The following is a 24,925-nucleotide window of genomic DNA, read 5'->3' on the forward strand; positions in this document are numbered from 1 at the left end:
GGAAGAGACAGCAACATCAAGGCACGCTAACAACAAATTCCTTGAAGGAATGAATTCTTGGAAGACCTATTGAGGTGAATGAACTGCATCCTTAGCAGAGAAAGACAAACGAAGAAAAGATAAAGGCAGCGAAGTATAGCACAAAGAAGACTTCCTTAACGTCAATATTGGAAGTGAAAGAAATCTATCTAGTAAGTGAGATTAACATGCAGCAAGAAATAAACTAGCACTGAACAAAAAAGTCTTCAGTGAAAGAGTTCTGTCGATCTTACTTACTGATCAGGAAGTGAGGAGGTAGTTCCAGAACTTACGCATCTGCAGCGTTGAGTTGTATGGAAGTCAAACACGGTTGCTCGTAAATCTGGAGAAGCAGCTTGAGTGTGATTATAATGAAGAACGTTAAGTATTAATTGGTCAGATGATCATAAAAATGCACTAAAATCAATGTGAGGAAAAAAGTCTGCGGAACGCCTTTGCCATAACAAGGGACAGGTTAGGTGACACCGGTTGTGGCGTTCAGAAACTGTTACCATATCGCTGAAGAGGGCCGTAGAGCGGAGAAATTGGGGTAATCTAAGACGACGGTATTCAAACCATATTACAGAGGTTTCTGGTCGTAGCTATTACATGAAGATAAAAAGGCACCACAAGATAGTAAAAGAAGATGGTAGCCTAAAAGTAGTCTAAGTATTGACGACTTGCCGGCCGAAGTGGCCGAGGGGTTCTAGGCGATACAGTTTGGAACCGCGCGACCGCTACGGTGGCAGGTTCGAATCCTGCCTCGGGCATGGATGTGTGTGATTAGTTAGGTGTAAGTATTTCTAAGTTCTAGGGGACTGATGACCTCAGCAGTTAAGTCCCATAGTGTTCAGAGCCATTTGAGCCATTTTATTGACGACTTAAAAAATAAAATCGCACGGTTTTTGCCAGAATTTCCAGTTTATCACTGACAATTGCTTTACAGGAAGAATCGTCAACTTCGCCAGGAGCATTTAAGATTAATTTTTACCACATCAACTTCTTTGATGTTAAGATGTCATAAGCAATATTCTGCAGATAATGTAGTGAGACTGGTATTCTATGATAATGGTATTAAATTTGGTAGCAACTTCCAGAATATGCTTAAGAATAATATAAGTAAATCCTTCTAATCCATATTTAGATCATGTACTGGAGCTTACGAATGGCGCTTTGAGTAAGAAACCAAAATATTTGAATATGGGAAACAAGTATCATTCAGGTTGCATGACAGTTATGGGACCGACAAGGTGGTGCTGTTGTTGAAACACTTAATCGAAATCGGGAAGAAACGGTTCAAATAACCGACCAACCATCCAGGTAGAGGTTTTCAGTGATTTCCCCAATTACTTCGACTGGTTCCTTTGAAAGTGCACGACCTTTCTGTGCTTGTGCTTTGTTCCTAATGACCCTGCTGTCCTGGCAACCGGACAATATACACTAGTCGTCCCTCCTTCTGATAGTTAGTGGCTTTTAAATATTTTATCAGTCACAATGCACAAAATAGCAGATTTATAAGGAACTGCAACTTTGTGTCTACAACTATTGTTAATCATTCAGACCCCTAGATACTTAGCACTATCTGAGTGACTAAATTAAATCAGTCTGACTACCAGGGGTGTAATAATTGGTTCAGAGTTAGCCAGTCCACACTTGGTTAAAAATTAATGGTTTGTCAGTCGAGTGAGAATGTTAAAATATCGCAGCGTTTCGACGACTATCATACTCATTGTCTTCTGTAGCCGGCTGGAGACCAGCTCTTCACCAACAGTATTGGTCTACATTCCCAATACTCACTTGTTTTACTGTTTCTACACGGAGGGCCCTAAGTGTGAGCCTTCTTGTAATGCAAACACTGGGAACTCACTCATGTCAATTAACAGGTAGTGGAATGAACGCATCCAGGTGACTGAAAATTTATAAGGGTCCTACTCTAAAGGAAACCAGTTCCACCTCACCTCAAAAAAAGGTAATGGAAAGAATGGATGCATATTATGAAGATTGTAAACTAATCCTACGTTGAAGACAACCATTTCTATCAAGTACACACTGTCACCGCTATGGTATCCGTTTTAGTGGTGAACTTTAAATCTGACAAATGATAACAGTTAAAACGTTCTGATAATGGGTAATTATTTCTTAAAGGAATTTAGACTAGATAGCTGCGGAGTTTCTGTCAGTTAGACCTACACATCCTAAGAAAACCTGCTGTGACACAGTAAAATTATTTTCACCAACATTTGGTTATACTTAGCTTAATTTGAAACTCAGCCTTTTCTCTGAATATCAGCAGTACCACATGAGTCTAAGATGTGCAAGAATTCTAAAAATTCTAACAAAGCCTCTAAGTCGAAGTGCAGTAAAGCGGAAACGGGATCATATATTTTCGAAAAATTATTCCTCCTCTGTTGCTTTTAAACTGTAAGAAAATCAGTAGCTGACGAAACTTCATTATTTTCCAGGTGGTTACTCATCTACCAGGCACGGAAACACTTTTCGACTATGTTCCACGGGAGCTTGTACCAGATGAACTCGGAGGATCCGCTGGACCTGCTGAAAAACTTTATGGTATATACTGATTTTACAATTTTTCGGCGACGCCAACATTTCTGGATTTATGTTACGTATATTGATAGGGTGAAAATCTCATTTTCAGAGAGTGAAGGTGGTGTCGAATTAGTTTCTACAGTTAGCTTACAGAGATAAAGTAATAACGTTTTTACCCCCACCTTAAGAGCACTCAATGTTATATTTTGTCTCATTTGATCTTTTGTGTGTGCATCTACAGGAATCAAAAGCTACGAAATTTAATGTATGTTCCAAGATTTATGTGCTGTCATTTTCCATTGCTTAGTTACTACATTGCCGTAAATAATACTGGTAATAATAATAATAATAATAATAATAATAATAATACATTGAAATAACGAGACAAAGTTCAACGAGAAAAGGCACCTAGCTTCCTCAATAACCTGTGCTATGCATTACAATAAGTTACAATACCAACATTTTTCCCTTACGCTGCGCCCTCGCTAACTACAATGACAAGGCATCGTTGGATATTTGGTTGTGAATTGCCTAGGGATTTAAGTCCAGTCGTATTATAACAGCACTTTCAATGTACTGCAATAATACTGAGCCTGCTGCAGGGTTCTTCATATAACTGACCCTCCTTTAACTTTCCTCTCCCCTACCAGGCCACCTCAGATAAATAGGTCCAGTAATTTATTCCTATAGGCACATCGCGAAAATGTACAACGCTAAGTTATAGCAGCTCAAAACATCCGTTGTAAGGATGTGTCACATATCATTAAGATATGCCCTGCAACTTTACTTACTGAAAACTAAGTGTGTTTGGTAAACGATCTTGTGGCTCTTGCCTCAACGTGAATTGCATCAAAGTACGCTCTTTTGCATAGGCACAAAAAAAAAGGTTCGAATGACTCTTACCACTATGGGACTTGACTTCTCAGGTCATCAGCCCCCTAGAACTTAGAACTACTTAAACCTAACCAACCTAAGGACATCACACACATCCATGCCCGAGGCAGGATTCGAACCTGCGACCGTAGCGGTCGCGCGGTTCCAGACTGTAGCGCCTAGAACCGCTCGGCCACTCCGGCCGCTGCATAGGCACAGCTTCATCGCGTATAGGTAGCGTTATCACAGCATAATGCAGAACAAAATGTTCATCACTTCAGCACCTAGAGCTGGCATACAAGTTCCATAGTCTCTTACAAATGATACGACACAAACAAGATAAAATATTCGCATGCACAGCCTCAGCACAAATTTAATTCATTCATAAAACAATTATTTTTCCATATTCTTGAGCATCTACCACTAATCATATAAAAAATGTTCGTCAACTCAACGTCTCGAGCGAACACAAGGTAGAACGGTTCCAGGACTAGCCAAGAAAAAACAAACTGAAGGCACAGTGACACAGCCATGTAATACACAAAAAATACGTAACCGTCCTTATTGGAAGATCCACTACAACAAGAGTCATTAAAGCATTAAATAATACTCCACAAATCACATAGGCAACTCCAGTAAAAAGAAAGAAACATTATCAAACTGTCACCAATTCTCGTGCAGGGAAACATTCATTCTACACTTCTAAATAAGAATTAACTCAGACATACTAATTCACTGAATACCCTACAACAAGTTACACACCAGTGATTAAGAGAAGATGGAAAAGGAAAGAACTGTCATGAACTAGTTCACCAGTGAAGAACATAAAAAAATCTCAATTTCAAATATGTAACTTTAAGTATCTCACCTTTTGGATCGGTTTTTCATACGTAACTACCTTAAAAATGGTTGCCACCACATTACCAAAAGGCATGAATCTTTATATCTGTGTCCCATATATATTTCTTCAATTGCCGTCTGTCTGCCAATAATTTCTTATAAGCTCGCATTCATTTAGTTCTTTGGCGGCCACACATCATGTACACACACACAAACACAAGTGCGCGCGAGACCACGCACGCACACGTTGTGGCCTCTCATACACTCTCAAAGAAATAACTGCAGGGGATATTCAACATAATGCGAACGGTGGTAGTAATGAGATGGTTGTGTTTAACGGTGAACAACGCAGTTAAGGCACGCGTAGTGCTGGACTATGCGTGTTCGATACGGACTAGACACCCGTGCAGTTTGTTTACGAGTAGTACACACATCATATTTGCATTCGGAGGCCGAGGTCGACGTGCAGTGAAAGACCTAACAGAGTTCCAAAGAGGGCAGACTGAGGGGGTCCATTTGGCTGGAGGTTCAGTAACCAAGGCAACAAACTTACTGAATATTTCAAGAGCAACTGTTTCAACAGTCATGACAGCCTACACAAAACATGGAAGGACATCATCTTATAAACGTAATAGTGGGAGCAAACCAAAACTAAATGACAGAGGTCGACGTATGCTAATACGAATTGTGTCACAACAACACAAGACTACAGCAGCTAAAGTGACTGCAGAGCTCAATAGCCATATTTGAGACCCCGTATCTATCAACACTGTCCGCCGAGAACTCCATAAAGCGAATATTCATTGACGAGGTGCTATACCGAAACCATTAGTGGCGACAACCAAGGCAAGAAAGCGTAACACATGACGTCAGGAGCATAAATCCTGGACAGCTGATCAATGGAAACACGTCATATGGTCCGACAAGTCAACGTTTAGTTATTTCCAACATCGGGCCAGGTTTACATCTGGAGAACACCGAAAGATGCCTGCAACCCTGATTGCTTGATTCCAACGGTTAAGCATGGAGGTGGAATTGTGACCATGTGGTTAGCGATATCATGGTATTCTGCTGATCCCATCATTACTCTCAAAGGCCGTGTTACAGCCAACGATTATGTGAACATTTTAGGTGATCAGGTGACCACCATGATTCAAATGTTGTTCCCCAACAATGATGTTATATTTTAGAGCGATGCACATATTCTCACAGCCTGGACAGCACAATCGTGGTATGAGGAGCATGCAACTGAACTTCAGCGTCTCTCCTGGCCAACACGGTCCCTAAACTTCAGCATTATCTAACCTCTTGTGGGCAATTTTTGGAGAGCAGATTTCCGCCACCCTCGTCCCTACAGAAAGTAGAAGAGGTTCTGAACTAAGAACGGCATAACATTCAACTGGAGACTATACGGTCATTATACGACAGTATTCCAAGAAGAATCGCAGCTGTATTGCGGGCAAATGAGGGTCCAACCTCTTATTAATAAACCATTCCCAAGTACGTCCAGGTGTTCACATTATTTTGCCTATCCCCTGTATTAGTTGCCTTCCTAAATTGTAGTGAAACATAGGTTGAGAATCTTAATGTAGTCGAAATAAAAAAGTGTGATTTGGGTTGCTTAATCATTACCCCACCAATAGTGATGTCCTTAATTCAAACAAAATATCCAAAAACCTCACTATAAGAAGTGGTACAATTAACATCCGGTATAACTTCCACAATGCTGAATGCAGGCATGCGAAAATGCATGAATTGTTGTACAAGTGGAAGTATAGGTGTTTTGGGTGGAGTTCTATGCCTGTTGCCCTTGGTAGGTCAATACAGGGACAGTTAATGCCGGTTGCGGATGATGTTGGGGTTGTCGTCCTATGATGTCCGTTGTGTGCTAGATTCGAGATAGATCTGTTGACGGAGCAAGCAAAGGAAACATGTCATCATTCTGTAGAGCGTGTTGGGTTGCACCAGTGGTATGTTTGCGAACGTTATCCTGTTGGAAATCACACCTGGAATGCCATTCAGGAATGGCAGCACAACGGATCCAATCTCCAACCTGACGTATAAATTTGCTTTCTTAGGAGAAAAAAAAAATTCTTAGCCAGGTTCGCAATAAAATACTGTATTGTGGAAGCCAGTTTCGGTAAACTATGTTACCATAATCGGATGTGCAATAACATTACAAAAGATGCTACAAACCGTTAAACAATTAATTCCAGATCAATTCATAGAGGAATCAATGACAACATACCTTCGTAAAGATTATTATAAACATCTTGTATAAACATCTTGTGGCAGAGGCGCTCAAAATTTTTCGAAAAATCCCCAGGTGCTGAAAATTTGACATGAATGATGTGTTGGTACTATATGCTGATGTACGTGGAGTTCGAGGTATAATTGTGTAATAGAACGATTTATTAATCGGAGCTTCCATGTATTCTAGTATCAATTATTGAGTCCATGCTGGATCTCTGGCGTATTCTATAAGTTACGCAGAGTTCCATCCGCACTGGATTCCGTAAGTGTATGTTGATGGATGAAGACAGATAGTTGGCTACATGAAAATATTCCTCGGCATCGATATGTATTAGTTCGTAATTAATATTCATGTAATGAAAAGAATGTGTTTTCGTAGGGTTTTTATTCAGTATTATTTGGTTACAGACGTCCACCCGCTCAATCTGAGATGTAAGCTGTAAGCATTTTTGACCGTTTTCTGTTGGCATGCCCCGTAGTAATTATGGCCTTGATATAGGCAATCACATAGCCTAATCTTTCAGTGCTCTAAGCTTTGTGTGTTGCACTGTAGTAGTATAATTTTAAGATTAGTTGCGCTAGTTCCAGACCTTGGGTGGAACACCACTGTATTTTAATAATTTCCTGTAAGTTATTTAGGGATTCAGTCTAACTTATTTGTGTAATATTTAAAAAATTTTAATTTTCTTTGGTATTTATGCTGGCGCTTACTTAACCATGCTGTCATAAAGGTACTTGCAGTTTTGTGATGATGTATTGCATTTATCGTAAATGTGATGTATGGGATATCTTAACTATGTTTTGTCAAGGAGAAATCATCAAGAAGTTTTTTTTAACATTTCAAAACTTTTACACCTGAAATCGTGGTTGGTTTTAAATTACGTATTTGACCTTTGGTGGTAGAGACTATGCACTGCAGCGACGCCTGTCGTGCCATTTCTGTGGCGCCCTAGTAGGCATAACGTGTGATTATATGGATGCTATGTTGTGATGATGTGTGTACATAGTAATTTTAACTTTTACTTTTGACGTGCCAGCACATCATTCATGCCATATGTTGGTAAGATTTTGTGTGCCTCCGGCACAGGATGTTTATAATAACCTGTCGAAGGTATGTTGTCATTGATTCCTCTATGGGTTAATCTGGCATTAATTGTTTGATCGTTTGTATCACCTTTTGTAACGTCATTACAGATCTGACGGTGGTAACATAGTTTACCGAAACCGGTTATCCACAATACAGTATTTTATAGCGGTCTTGGCTAAGGAGTTTTTCTTCTCCTAAGAAAGTAAATACAGATCGCTCCTGCATACTCGTTTGTGTAAAGTAATGTTCAAACTAGTGACAAGAGTGCGTGGGATATCCATGAAAGTATTCCTGATGTCATACGAAATCGCATCACAGCCCATAAGTCCATGTCTAGGTCTTAATTTTTGGAAATTTGTGGTACGGTCTTATGGGACTGCTGAGCTCATCGGTCCCTAAGCCTCCACACTGCGCAGTCCAACTTAAACTAACTTAAACTAACTTACCCGTGGCCGAGGGAGGACTCGAACCTACGACGGAGCGAGCTCTAACTTACCCATGGCCGAGGGAGGACTCGAACCTACGACGGAGCGAGCTGCGCGGACCGTGACAAGACGCCCTAGACCGCGCGGCTGCCCCGCGCGGCCAATGTGCAGGTCCAGTGAATCTTGCACACAATCAGGTGGGACTCCTCATAACCAACAAACAGCACTGAGCAGAACCAGCTTTCATCAGCAAACAAAATAGACGTGGTTCCTGTCCCACAAAGAGCTCTCGCATGACATCACTAAAAGTCGCAAATGGTGGTGCTTTGGTGTCAGTGGAATGCACACTACAGGACATTTGGTTCGTAGCTGTCCTTGACTTAACCGTTTTGTAACAGTTCGTTGTGTGACTGTATTGTCAACTGCTGCTCGAACTGCAGCTGCAGATGCAGTACGACGCTCCAGAGCCATGATGGTCTTTCCCCTCCCGTCCGGAGCCCGGTCATTTTACCACCGTGCATTCTCGTGACCAACGCTGCCTGCTATCATGTACAACGACCGCATTCATGCCAAGTCTTTCCGCAATATGGCACAAGGAACATCGAGCTTCTCGTAGCTCTATTACACGATTTCGTTAACAACTGGTGACTTGTTGATAATAGTTTCTTTGTCGCTTTGAACGCATTCTTGACTAACATTAACTCAGCAGGCCATAACTCAAAGGTAACTACCGCTCTCGACCGTTACTACGTGTATTCGATGCAAAGATGATTTGCATTCTCATAGTCGTGCTACTATCGTGATTCGTAAGTGACTGGTGCGAAATTTGAATAAGCATCTTCCGAATGGAGAAACCTTTGTTTATGTTGGGTAACTCTTTCTCGGTATTGCGATTGTTTTCCGTCATTGTAGTAACATCACTATTCACTCAAGAGGTTGATGTCATTGGCTGTCACTGAGCAAAGAAACCATTTTTACTCATGTCATGCAGGCCAAGAGAAAAGGAATAACATGAATAACACACTCAAAACTCACTACTCAATACACAAAGAGAGATACAACACTTTATCTTGACAGATAGTTTAGGAAAATGTAAATATTCACAACGCGTCTGATCATTTGTACACGTGTTTTGCTCAAAGACCAGTCCCCATTGAATAAGACGGTCCCTTATTCGTAGTGAACATCATTAAATTAAGGCTAACCATAAACAACACGTCTTCTTACGCTACAGTTACACCTAACATTAAAACTCATTGCATACGAAATGTCCACAATAAACCTATCCTTGTCTCTCTTCTGATTTTGCAAGCTTCCCCATCACATTCCAGCTCCTGGCATTGTACGTCCAAATTCCTAGTGCGTTACCCTTTTCTTCGTTATCCTATCCTGTTTTCTGATCACCTCCCACTTGGCAGTCCCCTCCCACAGATTAGAAAGGGGTCTAGTCCGGAATCTTTCACCGATGTAGAGATCATCATGACACTTTCTCAGTTAAAGAGCACGTGTCCTGTGAATGCAGCTTACGTGTCTGTAATGCAGTCATTTCCATTGGCCACTGCATCTTCATACCGTTGATCATTCTTCTGCCTGATGATTCTTCTGCCTTTCAGGAGCAGTTTCCCACCCCAAGGACAGGGGAGTGTCTTGACCCTCTATCAGCTTCTCTCCTCCGGACATCATAATGTTCCTAAAACTACACGAGGAAACCTCTGTGGCAGCTTAACGCTACATAATCGTCAATCCAGTCACGATATTCGAAGACGATGTTGCACAAAGCCTTTAGAAAATTGTCTTAGCAATGAACGAAGTTAATGCAGACGAGTAGGAGAAATTAGCCCGTGATGTTCGGATGCAACATTAACAGTGTCATGCTTGTCACAGTCGCGTCGTTTGGATCTGGACGTAACCCTGAGAAACTATGTGAAATGGAACCAGCATGGCAGGATTGCAGTAGGAAAGGTAATGGAAATTGGAAATTTATGGTAAGACCATATGGGACCAAACTGCTGAGGTAATCGATCCCTCAACTTACACACTACTTAATCTAACCTACTATAACTTACGCTAAGGACAACACACACACACACACACACACACCCATGCCCGGGGGAGGACTCGAACCTCCGACGGTGGGGAGCCGCGCGGACCGTGACAGGACGCTAAAGACCTCGCGGCTACCCCGCGCGGCAGATGTAATGGTCGACTTCGGTTTATGGGAGAATTCTAGGAAAGTGTAGTTCGTCTGTAGAGGAGACCGAATATAGGACGCTAGTACGACCTATTCTTGTGTACTGCTTGAGTGTCCCTGATCGGTATCATGTCGAATTAAAGGTAGACATCCAAGCAGTTCAGAGACAGGCTGCTAGATTTGTTACTGGTGGGTTCGAATAACATACAAGAGTCACAGAGATGATTCGGAAACTAAAATGAGAATCTCTTGACGGAAGGCGAAATTCTTTTCGAGAAACGGTATTAAAAACATTCGGAGAACCGCTATTTAAAGCTGACTGCACGAAAATTCTGCTACCTCCAACATACATTACGCATAACGAACACGAAGATTAGGTACGAGAAATTAGGGCTCATACGGAGGCATACACACAGTCGTTTTTCCCTCGTTTTATTTGCGAGTGGGACAGGGAAGGAAGTTGCTAGTAGTGTTCAGGGTACCCTCCGCCACGCGCCAAACAGTAGACTGCAGCGTATCGATGTAGCCGTAAGGGTGGATTTGAAAAAAAGTATATTGAAGAAAATGTACCACTACGAATGGTAAGCACATTCGGAATCAAACATTTCTAAGATCACTCTACACTATCTCATTAATCCCATTAACAGAAATCACTATACACTCCATAATCACTCAAACTTTTCAAGAATTCGTCATAATATGTTGCCAGTCATGTGGAAGAAACTATCTCACCGCATCAATGAACACTGATTCATACAAACATCTTAACGTATGAAAATTGTACTCAAAATGGAACCTACTGATGCTGCCTATTTATACAAAGATACTTAAGTATCACATAAATACAAACACTAAATAAGTCACAGTGATTGAACATCAAAAAATATGGTACTTCCTCATTTACTGAAACTGAGCCCAGCATAAATCTTCCAAATTTTGTACCTGTTTGTCCAGTAATTGTGTTCCACATTTTTACATTTGGTTCCATGTGACTCGAATCATGTGGCGGTACATGCAGGGAACCTCTCACATCAAACCCACAAACTCCAAAATATACAAGAATTCCAGTTCTCTTGATATCATCAAAGAAATTTAACTGAAGCTCTACCTCACGACCATATGACAACGGAAACAAACTCTTCATTTTTCAGAAACGACATAACATGCTTTGAAACATTACGCCTTGTTCTCACAGCACTTTAAAAGAGTCATTAACATTGAACAAAGGGAACCACAGCAGTTTTGCGCTTACTCTGACCCACTAAGATGATTACCTACCTTCTCATTAATTAATTATTCATTTTCATTATTGTCCCTAGTGAGTTGTATAACTGGCTCATCCAGTTACTCAACAATCACGTTACCATAAATCATGTTGTATATTCGTTGTAAATAAGCCTGATTAAGAGTCTACTCTAGTTTCTGGTTTAGCATGTGCTGTTTTGCCAATAGGTTCAGCTATAGGCCTCTACTTAACTACTGTGACGTACTCTAGATAACAACTGACTGGTACTGTGACGTCTGTGCTCCGCTCAGCACCAATAGTGGTGCTACAGCAATAGTAAGTTCAAATCCCCCCTTGTGATGGCCTTCTGCACCTCCTCACTACTTTCTATACTTCCCCCTTCTGTATCGATCATTAGCATTTCTACACTATATTGTTTTTTGTCAGCTCAATATTTTGATTGATCCTTTGTTCTCCTTATGTCTGCTGAAGATTAGTGCACACTTTTTATTTTACATTTTATAATCAGTCTTAATTTGCTCAGTATTAGAGCCTACCTTTCCTGTAACTCTTCAGTATTAACCCGTATACCTTCTCTGTTTGACTCGAAATTTTCTTTCATTCTTTGATAATTACACTACTGGCCATTAAAAATGCTAAACCAAGAACAAATGCAGATGATGAACGGGTATTCATTGGACAAATATATTATACTAGAACTGACATGTGATTACATTTTTCACGCAATTTTGTTGCATAGATCCTGAGAAATCAGTACCCAGAACAACCATCTCTGGCCGTTATAAGGGTCTTGATACGTCTGGGCATTGAGTCAAACAGAGCTTGGATGGCGTGTACACGTACAGCTGCCCATGCAGCGTCAACACGATACCACAGTTCATCAAGAGTAGTGAGTGGCGTATTGTGACGAGCAAGTTGCTCGACCACCATTGACCAGACATTATCAGTTGGTGAGAGATCTGGAGAATGTGCTGGCCAGGGCGGCAGTCGAACATTTTCTGTATCCAGAAAGGCTCCTACAGGACCTCCAACAAGCGGTCGTGCATTATTCTGCTGAAATGTAGGGTTTCGCAGGGATCGAATGAAGGGTAGAGCCACGGGTTGTAACACATCTCCAATGTAACGTCCACTGTTCAAAGTCCCGTCAATGCGAACAAGAGGTGACCGAGACGTGTAACCAATGGCACCCCATACCATCACGCAGGGTGATAAGCCAGTATGGTGATGAAGAATACACGCTTTCAATGTGCGTTCACGGCGATGTCGCCAAACACGGATGCGACCATCATGATGCTGTAAACAGAACCTGGATTCATCAGAAAAAATTACCTTTTGCCATTCGTGCACCCAGGTTATTTACTGTGGTGTTTCTGACTATCTCGGAGGAGACTCAGCAGTGAAACGTTTTACTTTTACACATAAACAAGAACGATCTGTCACACTACTACACTTTAAAACACAGTTTATATCTAATTCATGTCACACAGTCTCATACGGAACCTACATCCGCTTTCTTTTATATCCTGTATATGATAAAATACTGTCATCCCCCTTCCCTTCTGTGTGAGAGGATGAATGAGCAAATGTATTTGTAGTTGGATGCTGGATGGTAGCAGACAAGCCTGTCTGTTAGAGAACAGTAGGACCAACGTCGGAACCGGTAGCTACGCTTTCTAAAAGCAGAGAGGTTTCTATGCTTAGTATGGTCCTGTCCGTTCCTTGTCATGTTGGTATAGGAAGCTGCCTCTCTGGTCACTTCCGTTTGTATTTGGGAAGCACGCTCATAGGAGCGCAGGTCAGTCTGTCCGCGGCGAGCTTCTGAAGTGGTTAGATCTCCGGCTAAGCGCGTGTCTGCTAAGTCCGTAGGACAATGGATTTCTTAAGGTCAGCCTAACTGAAAATTTAATCACCTTTATTTCAGATTTAGCTCTAAAATATCTAATGTTATCTTAAATTGCAACGCAGTGTAATTCGCGTGTGAAGTTCAGAATATCTTCCGGTAGTTGCTTTGTCACTACTTTGTGAGTAATGTGGAACCACGTGTTGATCAGTAACTCTAACTAAGATCATCAATCTTAAATGCGAATGCTCGTGTGATTATAACGTCTTGTCTTGACAATATTGTTCAATATAGTAACATTTCTTTATGTTCAACCCACGTGGGGTGTACTTTATGAGACCAGTACCACGTGCTTATACAACTGTTTGACCCATCAGGTTAATAGTAAGACGATAGTAACCAGTTCGAGGTTTTTCTTTAGGAAATTGCGTTTCGATGTAATGTATTTTAATTATCAAAATTATTGTGGAGTTACACTCTTTGTGTAAACCAAGTTTACCACGTGAAGCATGTGGTGAAGTCATCAAAGTAGGCCTCAGATATTCTTTTCGGGAAGATTTCACAGAGAGTTAGTATGAATTTAGTATACCAGTGTGTGGTAATTACATGACGGACAGGATTGTGCTACGAACGTAACTTCTTTGGCTGAAAATTGAATCGGTTGGTTGTGGTTAATTTCCTCTTGCATATGTTTCAACGTTCTTCGTGTGTTATTTTATAAATGCAGTGTTGTATGCAGTCTCCCAATCTTGGCTCCATATTTGATGTGTTCTGTAAGATTACAAATTCACATTTTTACAGTCCTGAATAAGGTACCAGCTTAGTTATGACTCAAGTTTAATATGCTGAAATTTCAATGATCAATGTTAAAATAAATGTCCAAATATAAACTGATTTATTTCCTTTTATTTAAATTCTCTTATATATATATATATATATATATATATATATATATATATATATATATATATATATATATCACCGGTTGTCGTATGACTATTAAAAGATTATAATTAATGTTAGTCTGGTTGGGAATTTGGTAAGCTAGACTGGATACCTGGTGAAACAGTTGCTCAGTAATGCAAGGTTAACTTCCCCAGACAGCTCACGGCTTTTAACCCGCTTATATTGAATATCAGCACCGCTTTCATAGCAAATTAACAACGTTACAACCGCATCCATGATCTCCGAACTGATAGTCCGTGCTGCTGCAAACGTCATCGAACTGTTCGTGCAGATGGTTGTTGTCTTGCAAACGTCCCCATCTGTTGACTCAGGGATCGAGACGTGGCTGCACGATCCGTTACAGCCATGCGGATAAGATGCCAGTTATCTCGAGTGCTAGTGATACGAGGCCGTTGGGATCCAGGACGTCGTTCCGTATTACCCTCCTGAACCCACCGATTCCATATTCTGTTAACAGTCATTGGATCTCGACCAACGCGAACAGCAATGTTGCGATACGATAAACCACAATAGCGATAGGCCGACCTTTATCAGAGTCGGAAACGTGGTGGTACGCATTTCTCCTCCTTACACGAGGCATCACAACAGCGTTTCACCAGGCAACGCTGGTCAACTGCTGTTTGTGTTTGAGAAATCGGTAGGAAACTTTCCTCATGTCAGCACGTTGTAGGTGTCGCCACCGGCGCTAAACCTTGTGTGAATGCTCTGAAAAGCTAATCATTTGCATATCACAGCATGTTATTTCTGTCGGTTAAATTTCGCGTCTGTAGCACGTCTTCTTCGTGTTGTAGCAATTTTAATGGCCAGTAGTGTAGTTTAGGCTTGTTCTCCCGTTTCATTAATACACTCCTGGAAATTGAAATAAGAACACCGTGAATTCATTGTCCCAGGAAGGGGAAACTTTATTGACACATTCCTGGGGTCAGATACATCACATGATCACACTGACAGAACCACAGGCACATAGACATAGGCAACAGAGCATGCATAATGTCGGCACTAGTACAGTGTATATCCACCTATCGCAGCAATGCAGGCTACTATTCTCCCATGGAGACGATCGTAGAGATGCTGGATGTAGTCCTGTGGAACGGCTTGCCATGCCATTTCCACCTGGCGCCTCAGTTGGACCAGCGTTCGTGCTGGACGTGCAGACCGCGTGAGACGACGCTTCATCCAGTCCCAAACATGCTCAATGGGGGACAGATCCGGAGATCTTGCTGGCCAGGGTAGTTCACTTACACCTTCTAGAGCACGTTGGGTGGCACGGGATACATGCGGACGTGCATTGTCCTGTTGGAACAGCAAGTTCCCTTGCCGGTCTAGGAATGGTAGAACGATGGGTTCGATGACGGTTTGGATGTACCGTGCACTATTCAGTGTCCCCTCGACGATCACCAGTGGTGTACGGCCAGTGTAGGGGATCGCTCCCCATACCATGATGCCGGGTGTTGGCCCTGTGTGCCTCAGTCGTATGCAGTCCTGGTTGTGGCGCTCACCTGCACGGCGCCAAACACGCATACGACCATCATTGGCACCAAGGCAGAAGCGACTCTCATCGCTGAAGACGACACATCTCCATTCGTCCCTCCATTCACGCCTGTCGCGACACCACTGGAGGCGGGCTGCACGATGTTGGGGCGTGAGCGGAAGACGGCCTAACGGTGTGCTGGACCGTAGCCCAGCTTCATGGAGACGGTTGCGAATGGTCCTCGCCGATACCCCAGGAGCAACAGTGTCCCTAATTTGCTGGGAAGTGGCGGTGCGGTCACCTACGGCACTGCGTAGGATCCTACGGTCTTGGCGTGCATCCGTGCGTCGCTGCGGTCCGGTCCCAGGTCGACGGGCACGTGCACCTTCCGCCGACCACTGGCGACAACATCGATGTACTGTGGAGACCTCACGCCCCACGTGTTGAGCAATTCGGCGGTACGTCCACCCGGCCTCCCGCATGCCCACTATACGCCCTCGCTCAAAGTCCGTCAACTGCACATACGGTTCACGTCCATGCTGTCGCGGCATGCTACCAGTGTTAAAGACTGCGATGGAGCTCCGTATGTCACGGCAAACTGGCTGACACTGACGGCGGCGGTGCACAAATGCTGCGCAGCTAGCGCCATTCGACGGCCAACACCGCGGTTCCTGGTGTGTCCGCTGTGCCGTGCGTGTGATCATTGCTTGTACAGCCCTCTCACAGTGTCCGGAGCAAGTATGGTGGGTCTGACACACCGGTGTCAATGTGTTCTTTTTTCCATTTCCAGGAGTGTATGTGTGTCCATTTGTTCACGTACTTCATTAGTATTAGCCATGATTTCAAGGCCATCCCCACCACAAATATAGTGTTTTTATGTAATACAGACATGATCTGACGCAAAGTGACTACTTCTCCACACTGAAATGGAGTGTCGTGTGGCGAGGGCCTCCCTGCGGGTAGACCCGATCGCCTGGTGCCAGTCTTTTGAGATGGGGCTGCTTCGGCGACTTGCACATCAATGAGGATGAAATGAGAATGATGATGACCACACAAACACCCAGTCCCAGACGGCAGAAAATCTCAACCCAGCCGGTAATCGAACGCGGTGCCCTGGCATGGCAAGCCGGCGCGCTGTCCACTCAGCTACGGTGGCGATCTTTTTCCCATAGTAAACTAATATACTACAATAACATTTAAGTAAACTAAATGTTAAAAACATTCAATTATACTCAGACGATGCACTACGAATACGAATTAAGGTTTGTTAATGAATCAATAAGCAAGCATTCTTTGTTAACTGCGCTCACCTTAAACGACAACAGGTTATCGCTAAATATTGTTTAAATAGTTGTTTATGCCTTCTTGACAGTCGTGGTGTCCACTAACAAATGTGACTGACCAATTTTAAATAAAATTTTTCACTGTACTTGCAATCAGCATTTGAATAAAGTCACTGATAAAATAGTAAACTGTTCATTAAATAAATACGGAAGTATGACAAAATAGGGGGTATTGATGCTGTGGGATTCCAATCCCAAAGAAAGCAAGTGTTGACAGATGTGAAAATTACCGAACTATCAGTTTAATAAGTCACAGCTGCAAACTACTAACGCGAATTCTTTACAGACGAATGGAAAAACTGGTAGAAGCGGACCTCGGGGAAGATCAGTTTGGATTCCGTAGAAATGTTGGAACACGTGAGGCAATACTAACCTTACGACTTATCTTAGAAGAAAGATTAAGAAAAGGCAAACCTACGTTTCTAGCATTTGTAGACTTAGAGAAAGCTTTTGACAACGTTAACTGGAATACTCTCTTTCAAATTCTGAAGGTGGCAGGGATAAAATACAGGGAGCGAAAGGCTATTTACAATTTTTACAGAAACCAGATGAAAATTATAAGAGTCGAGGGGCATGAAAGGGAAGCAGTGGTTGGGAAAGGAGTGAGACAGGGTTGTAGCCTCTCCCCGATGTTATTCAATCTGTATATTGAGCAAGCAGTGAAGGAAACAAAAGAAAAATTCGGAGTAGGTATTAAAATTCATGGAGAGGAAGTAAAAACTTTGAGGTCCGCCGATGACATTGTAATTCTGTCAGAGACAGCAAAAGACTTGGAAGAGCAGTTGAACGGAATGGACAGTGTCTTGAAAGGAGGATATAAGATGAACATCAACAAAAGCAAAACGAGGATAATGGAATGTAGTCAAATTAAATCGGGTGATGCTGAGGGGATTAGATTAGGAAATGAGACACTTTAAGTAGTAAAGGAGTTTTGCCTTTTAGGGAGTAAAATAACTGATGATGGTCGAAGTAGAGAGGATATAAAATGTAGACTGGCAATGGCAAGGAAATCGTTTCTGAAGAAGAGAAATTTGTTAACATCGAGTATAGATTTAAGTGTGAGGAAGTCGTTTCTGAAAGTATTTGTATGGAGTGTAGCCATGTATGGAAGTGAAACATGGACGATAACCAGTTTGGACAAGAAGAGAATAGAAGCTTTCGAAATGTGGTGCTACAGAAGAATGCTGAAGATAAGGTGGGTAGATCACGTAACTAATGAGGAGGTATTGAATAGGATTGGGGAGAAGAGAAGTTTGTGGCACAACTTGACTAGAAGAAAGGATCGGTTGGTAGGACATGTTTTGAGGCATAAAGGGATCACAAATTTAGCATTGGAGTGCAGCGTGGAGGGTAAAAATCGTAGAGGGAGACCAAGAGATCAATACACTAAGCAGATTCAGAAGGATGTAGGTTGCATTAGGTACTGGGAGATGAAGAAGCTTGCACAGGATAGAGTAGCATGGAGAGCTGCATCAAACCAGTCTCAGGACTGAAGACCACAACAACAACAACGATGCTGTGGTCATTTGCTGTGTAAAGGAAGAGAATACGACGTTCTGACAAGCATTTGCATAATAAAAAAATATAAAAGACGTCATTAATCAAGAAATAAAAAATACAGATACGTAGCTTCCGCAGATGGGGGCTATAGTGCAATTCCGTCATCTGAGATAGCATTTGTTGAAAGTGAATGAAGGATTTAAAAGCTATTAATTCAGAGTTTCATTCTGAAAATGTTTATATCGCTGTGACATAATAACTTCTTTAGTGTTAAAGATATTGAAATATTGTTGTCATCGGAGGCACCTCATTTTTCTGGTATCGCCCATGTATCCAGATTTTCGTTAATACAGGATGTAAGTTATCGTCGAACCTCAAAGAGCTATAACTTAGTTATCTTCCAGTTTATCTCAGAGCCCGCCACTGCTGCGAACATACCCAACCCTACTAAGCGATCCACGAGTCGTCCAAAATCCCCTTACCGGGATTTCTTCACATCCGATCCTTTGCTGTTGCTGCTGCACCTGGCTCGCCCGGAGCGGCCGCAACTCAACTGCACAGACACAACTCCAACCAATAAACAACGAAACTCTTAAGCCTAGATACCGCTTGGTTAGATACATTTAATCTACAGTAATACTTCATACATTCAGAAAAATACAGAACATTTTGCATTTAGAACTTTAGTAAAGTTCTCCACTACCACATGCTATTGCACTGCACACCAGCTACCGCTTCCTGCTGCCCACACCGTCTGACCGCTGTTATTCGCCGCTTCATAGCGTTGTTGCCACAATGTTAACAGTGCAGTAGGTCACCACCACATGTGGTTCCAATCTTTCGTGGAACGGTGCATTGAGGAGTGCTTGGTAGAGAGCGAAATGCGGAGTAAAGGCCTATGTGTAGTCCTGCTCTAGTCGGTGTGTGTAAATGGCAGAAAGACTTTTGAAAACAACCTAAAATTGTGTAATTGAGTGTACGAAGTTTTTTACTGATCTGGCTAACAGCGAAGAAACCAGGACAGAAATAAATTTAGCGCATTTTCGTGAAAAACAGAGGCTTGTGCCATTTCGGAAACGACTGTACCCCATACTAATAGTGCAGTGAACCCTAGAGAATCTGTAGCTGTAAACACGTGGTTTGCTTCTCCAAAAAGGTATATAAATGAAAACGAAAATATACGGAATATGACGATTGTAAGAAAAATTTAGTTGTACTTACTACAAAAGACGAGATTATCCGACGTTTATAAAAACAGAGAGATCTCGGCGGCCTCTAACTTGGAAGCCTATTCTTTGTCTCCTTTCTGATTTTTTTTTTTAAATACAGGAAGTTAAATGGTGCTCGAAAATTTTTAATGGAATGCAGAAACACTGCAGCAGCAGCAAGAACGAAGTTTTGTGAACTTTGCAATTATTGCGTGCTGAGGACAGTAGTCTTGTGTTATACTTTGATAAGACTTGGGATCCACTAAACAAACGCAGAAATGTATTTAGCTCGACTTGAACGCAAGTAGTGGCCTGAAAGTACCTACACTTATTTTTGTTTACCCTATATCGGTATCCGAGTAGTGGCTACGGTGACGGAAGGTCCGTAGGAGCTGCAAACAAAAATCTTCGGGAGGTGCGGAATATTCTCGGTCGTATTAAGGCGAGCCGTCGGAACTAAAATCCTGGCGGCGGCATACAGGTATTCGCACGCTGCCGCCCACAGAGTTCTCTCGTAAATGAAACACGTTCATAGGTGACACGTTACAATAATGTTGACTCATTTGTTACCAAAATTAATTTTAGAGTTTTATGAACAACTTTCTTGATGAAAGTTTCTACGAGGTCCAACAGAAAGCAAATTCGTCGGCGAGGACATTTTTCGTTACACATGGGGAAACGTTTCACACCATTATGTTATTTCACTTTTATCAGAAAATATTTTTATGCTTTCGCGCTAAAATATGTGTCACTAGATTCTAAAAACTTCCAAAATACTCGTTAATATTCTCAGTCTACGCGTTAGTGTGTGAGGCGGCGGGTGGAAAAGCTTTTTTATTTGTTGCCGTTCTCAGCACAGGTTCTGTAACTACAATGTTGGCAACCAGAAAGTGATTAACAAAAACGTGATACCTGTAAATAAAGTTCACTGTGCCCACTCAGATGGAGAATAAAAGTTATTGATTATTGAAGTTCATTACTCTGAGGATTTAGGATGATGTTTGGGATTCATAGAAAATGCAGTTTACTATAACAATTTTCACTATATTCTGAAAACGATAAAGCGTAAAATTCCAGACAAATGATCACCCATATCAGGTATTGTACTATCAGAGCTAACCAGAGTCTATTGCGCGGATCATATTATCCTTAGATAACAAAACTGTTCCATAATCGTTATCGATTTAATTCAAAGTGAATGCTCGCCAAAATTTGATGTTAATACTCATCAAATGCCACGCTAGGAATGGTAGAAAGCCTGTCCTGCGGCGACACGTGAAAATAGGACATACGTAAACTGAGAATAAATCACTGGATTCGTTCCGTTATTAACTCTTTACCCCAATGCGAACTCATTGTTACGTCCATATCGAGTTACATAATACGGCATCCAAGGCTGTTCCTTGCAACTGCACGAACGCGACAAGCCTTCCGACACGGAGTAAGCTCAGATACGAACCTAGAAGAGAACTGGGGCCTTACTCTAGCGGGCACCCTCTTATTTATACAGTCGCGGTGCGGACCGCCGAAGGCGCAGCCGACCACATTTGCCTTACTGACTAGCCGCTGGGGTAGCAAAACACGACTTCAATTTACTAAATAATTAATTGCTTTATTCGCTGAAGGCCAGTGAAGCTCTCGATTTAATTGTGCACTCAGCAACAGGTAAGCATCTAAAATAAAATTCTAATGTGGCTAGGTTAAATACTTTTGGCGAGAGAATTATTTTAGTTGTACTGCACCCGCGCACAGTAGATGAGCTTTGAACTTGCCCTTTGGGGAGACGCTACAGCTATAGTTTTATAGCTACTTTTTTGAAGCTTCTCACGTCTTTGTTATTATAGCGTATCTCCATTCTACCTAAATCTAAACATGCTAGCTTTATCTAATCACTTACTTAATCTATCTTGCTTCCGAACTTTTAGGGCACAGAAACAGAATATCATGTATTTCCACCAAAATATTACTTTGTGAGATAAAGCATGCTGTTTCCATTAAATTACAATGAATTTCAATATAATTTATGAAGTTTCTAGCTCCTTCCCGTTACGCCGATGATTTTTACGTAAACCGACCAAATTTCGAAAACTGTTAAAGTTAGTAAACTGAAACTTTATTATCATTTTAGCATCATTCCTGACATGCGATCAACTTTCAGATTATTTACATTATTTTTAAGGTTGTTGTTGTTGTGGTCTTCAGTCCTGAGACTGGTTTGATGCAGCTCTCCATGCTACTATATCCTGTGCAAGCTTCATCTCCCAGTACCTAATGCAACCTACATCCTTCTGAATCTGCTTAGTGTATTGATCTCTTGGTCTCCCTCTACGATTTTTACCCTCCACGCTGCCCTCCAATGCTAAATTTGTGATCCCTCGATGCCTCAAAACATGTCCTACCAACCGATCCCTTCTTCTAGTCAAGTTGTGCCACAAACTTCTCTTCTCCCCAATCCTATGCAACACTTCCTCATTAGTTACGTGATCTACCCACCTTATCTTCAGCATTCTTCTGTAGCACCACATTTCGAAAGCTTCCATTCTCTTCTTGTCCAAACTGGTTATCGTCCATGTTTCACTTCCATACATGGCTACACTCCATACAAATACTTTCAGAAACGACTTCCTCACACTTAAATCTATACTCGATGTTAACAAATTTCTCTTCTTCAGAAACGATTTCCTTGCCATTGCCAGTCTACATTTTATATCCTCTCTACTTCGACCATCATCAGTTATTTTATTCCTTAAATAGCAAAACTCCTTTACTACTTAAAGTGTCTCATTTCCTAATCTAATCCCCTCAGCATCACCCGATTTAATTTGACTACATTCCATTATCCTCGTTTTGCTTTTGTTGATGTTCATCTTATATCCTCCTTTCAAGACACTGTCCATTCCGTTCAACTGCTCTTCCAAGTCTTTTGCTGTCTCTGACAGAATTACAATGTCATCGGCGGACCTCAAAGTTTTTACTTCCTCTCCATGAATTTTAATACCTACTCCGAATTTTTCTTTTGTTTCCTTCACTGCTTGCTCAATATACAGATTGAATAACATCGGGGAGAGGCTACAACCCTGTCTCACTCCTTTCCCAACCACTGCTTCCCTTTCATGCCCCTCGACTCTTATAATTTTCATCTGGTTTCTGTAAAAATTGTAAATAGCCTTTCGCTCCCTGTATTTTACCCCTGCCACCTTCAGAATTTGAAAGAGAGTATTCCAGTTAACGTTGTCAAAAGCTTTCTCTAAGTCTACAAATGCTAGAAACGTAGGTTTGCCTTTTCTTAATCTTTCTTCTAAGATAAGTCGTAAGGTTAGTATTGCCTCACGTGTTCCAACATTTCTACGGAATCCAAACTGATCTTCCCCGAGGTCCGCTTCTACCAGTGTTTCCATTCGTCTGTAAAGAATTCGCGTTAGTATTTTGCATCTGTGGCTTATTAAACTGATAGTTCGGTAATTTTCACATCTGCCAACACCTTCTTTCTTTGGGATTGGAATTATTATATTCTTCTTGAAGTCTGTGGGTATTTCGCTTGTCTCGTACATCTTGCTCACCAGATGGTAGAGTTTTGTCATGACTGGCTCTCCCAAGGCCATCAGTAGTTCTAATGGAATGTTGTCTACTCCCGGGGCCTTGTTTGGACTCAGGTCTTTCAGTGCTCTGTCAAACTCTTCACCCAGTATCTTATCTCCCATTTCATCTTCATCTACATCCTCTTCCATTTCCATAATATTGTTCTCAAGTACGTCGCTCTTGTATAAACCCTCTATATACTCCTTCCACCTTTCTGCCTTCCCTTCTTTGCTTAGCACTGAGTTGCCATCTGAGCTCTTGATATTCATACAAGTGGTTCTCTTCTCTCCAAAGGTCTCTTTAATTTTCCTGTAGGCGGTATCTATCTTACCCCTAGTGAGACAAGCCTCTACATCCTTACATTTGTCCTCTAGCCATCCCTGCTTAGCCATTTTGCACTTCCTTTCGATCTCATTTTTGAGACGTTTGTATTCCTTTTTGCCTGCTTCATTTACTGCATTTTTATATTTTCTCCTTTCATCAATTAAATTCAATATTCCTTCTGTCACCCAAGAATTTCTATTAGCCCTCGTCTTCTTACTTACTTGATCCTCTGCTGCCTTCACTACTTCATCTCTCAAAGCTACCTATTCTTCTTCTACTGTATTTATTTCCCCCATTCCTGTTAATTGTTCCCTTATGCTCTCCCTGAAACTCTGTACAACCTCTGGTTCTTTCAGTTTATCCAGGTCCCATCTCCTTAAATTCCCACCTTTTTGCAGTTTCTTCAGTTTCAATCTGCAGTTCATAACCAATAGATTGTGGTCAGAATCCACATCTGCCCCTGGAAATGTCTTACAATTTAAAACCTGGTTCCTAAATCTCTGTCTTACCATTATATAATCTATCTGATACCTTTTAGTATCTCCAGGATTCTTCCAGGTATACAACCTTCTTTTATGATTCTTGAACCAAGTGTTAGCTATGATTAAGTTATGCTCTGTGCAAAATTCTACAAGGCGGCTTCCTCTTTCATTTCTTCCCCCCAATCCATATTCACCTACTATGTTACCTTCTCTCCCTTTTCCTACTGACGAATTCCAGTCACCCATGACTATTAAATTTTCGTTTCCCTTCACTACCTGAATAATTTCATTTATCTCGTCATACATTTCATCAATTTCTTCATCATCTGCAGAGCTAGTTGGCATATAAACTTGTACTACTGTAGTAGGCATGGGCTTTGTGTCTATCTTGGCCACAATAATGCGTTCACTATGCTGTTTGTAGTAGCTAATCCGCACTCCTATTTTTTTATTCATTATTAAACCTACTCCTGCATTACCCCTATTTGATTTTGTATTTATAACCCTGTAATCACCTGACCAAAAGTCTTGTTCCTCCTGCCACCGAACTTCACTAATTCCCACTATATCTAACTTTAACCTATCCGTTTCCCTTTGTAAATTTTCTAACCTACCTGCCCGATTAAGGGATCTGACATTCCAGGCTCCGATCCGTAGAATGCCAGTTTTATTTCTCCTGATAACGACGTCCTCTTGAGTAGTCCCCGCCCGGAGATCCGAATGGGGGACTAT

At 41.7% G+C, this 24,925-nt stretch overlaps 1 protein-coding gene across 1 annotated transcript in view; it reads left to right on the forward strand.

The window, feature by feature from the left end:
• Nucleotides 1-24,925, forward strand: part of LOC124795236 (alpha-tocopherol transfer protein-like) — a 147,253-nt gene that overhangs the window by 101,951 nt on the left and 20,377 nt on the right. The window contains exon 6 of the mRNA XM_047259163.1: nucleotides 2,481-2,586. Within this exon, the coding sequence (XP_047115119.1) occupies nucleotides 2,481-2,586 (106 nt within the window). The remainder of the gene's footprint in view (nucleotides 1-2,480; nucleotides 2,587-24,925) is intronic.

The sequence above is a fragment of the Schistocerca piceifrons genome, chromosome 4, assembly GCF_021461385.2.
Source record: "Schistocerca piceifrons isolate TAMUIC-IGC-003096 chromosome 4, iqSchPice1.1, whole genome shotgun sequence".
NCBI lineage: Eukaryota > Metazoa > Arthropoda > Insecta > Orthoptera > Acrididae > Schistocerca > Schistocerca piceifrons.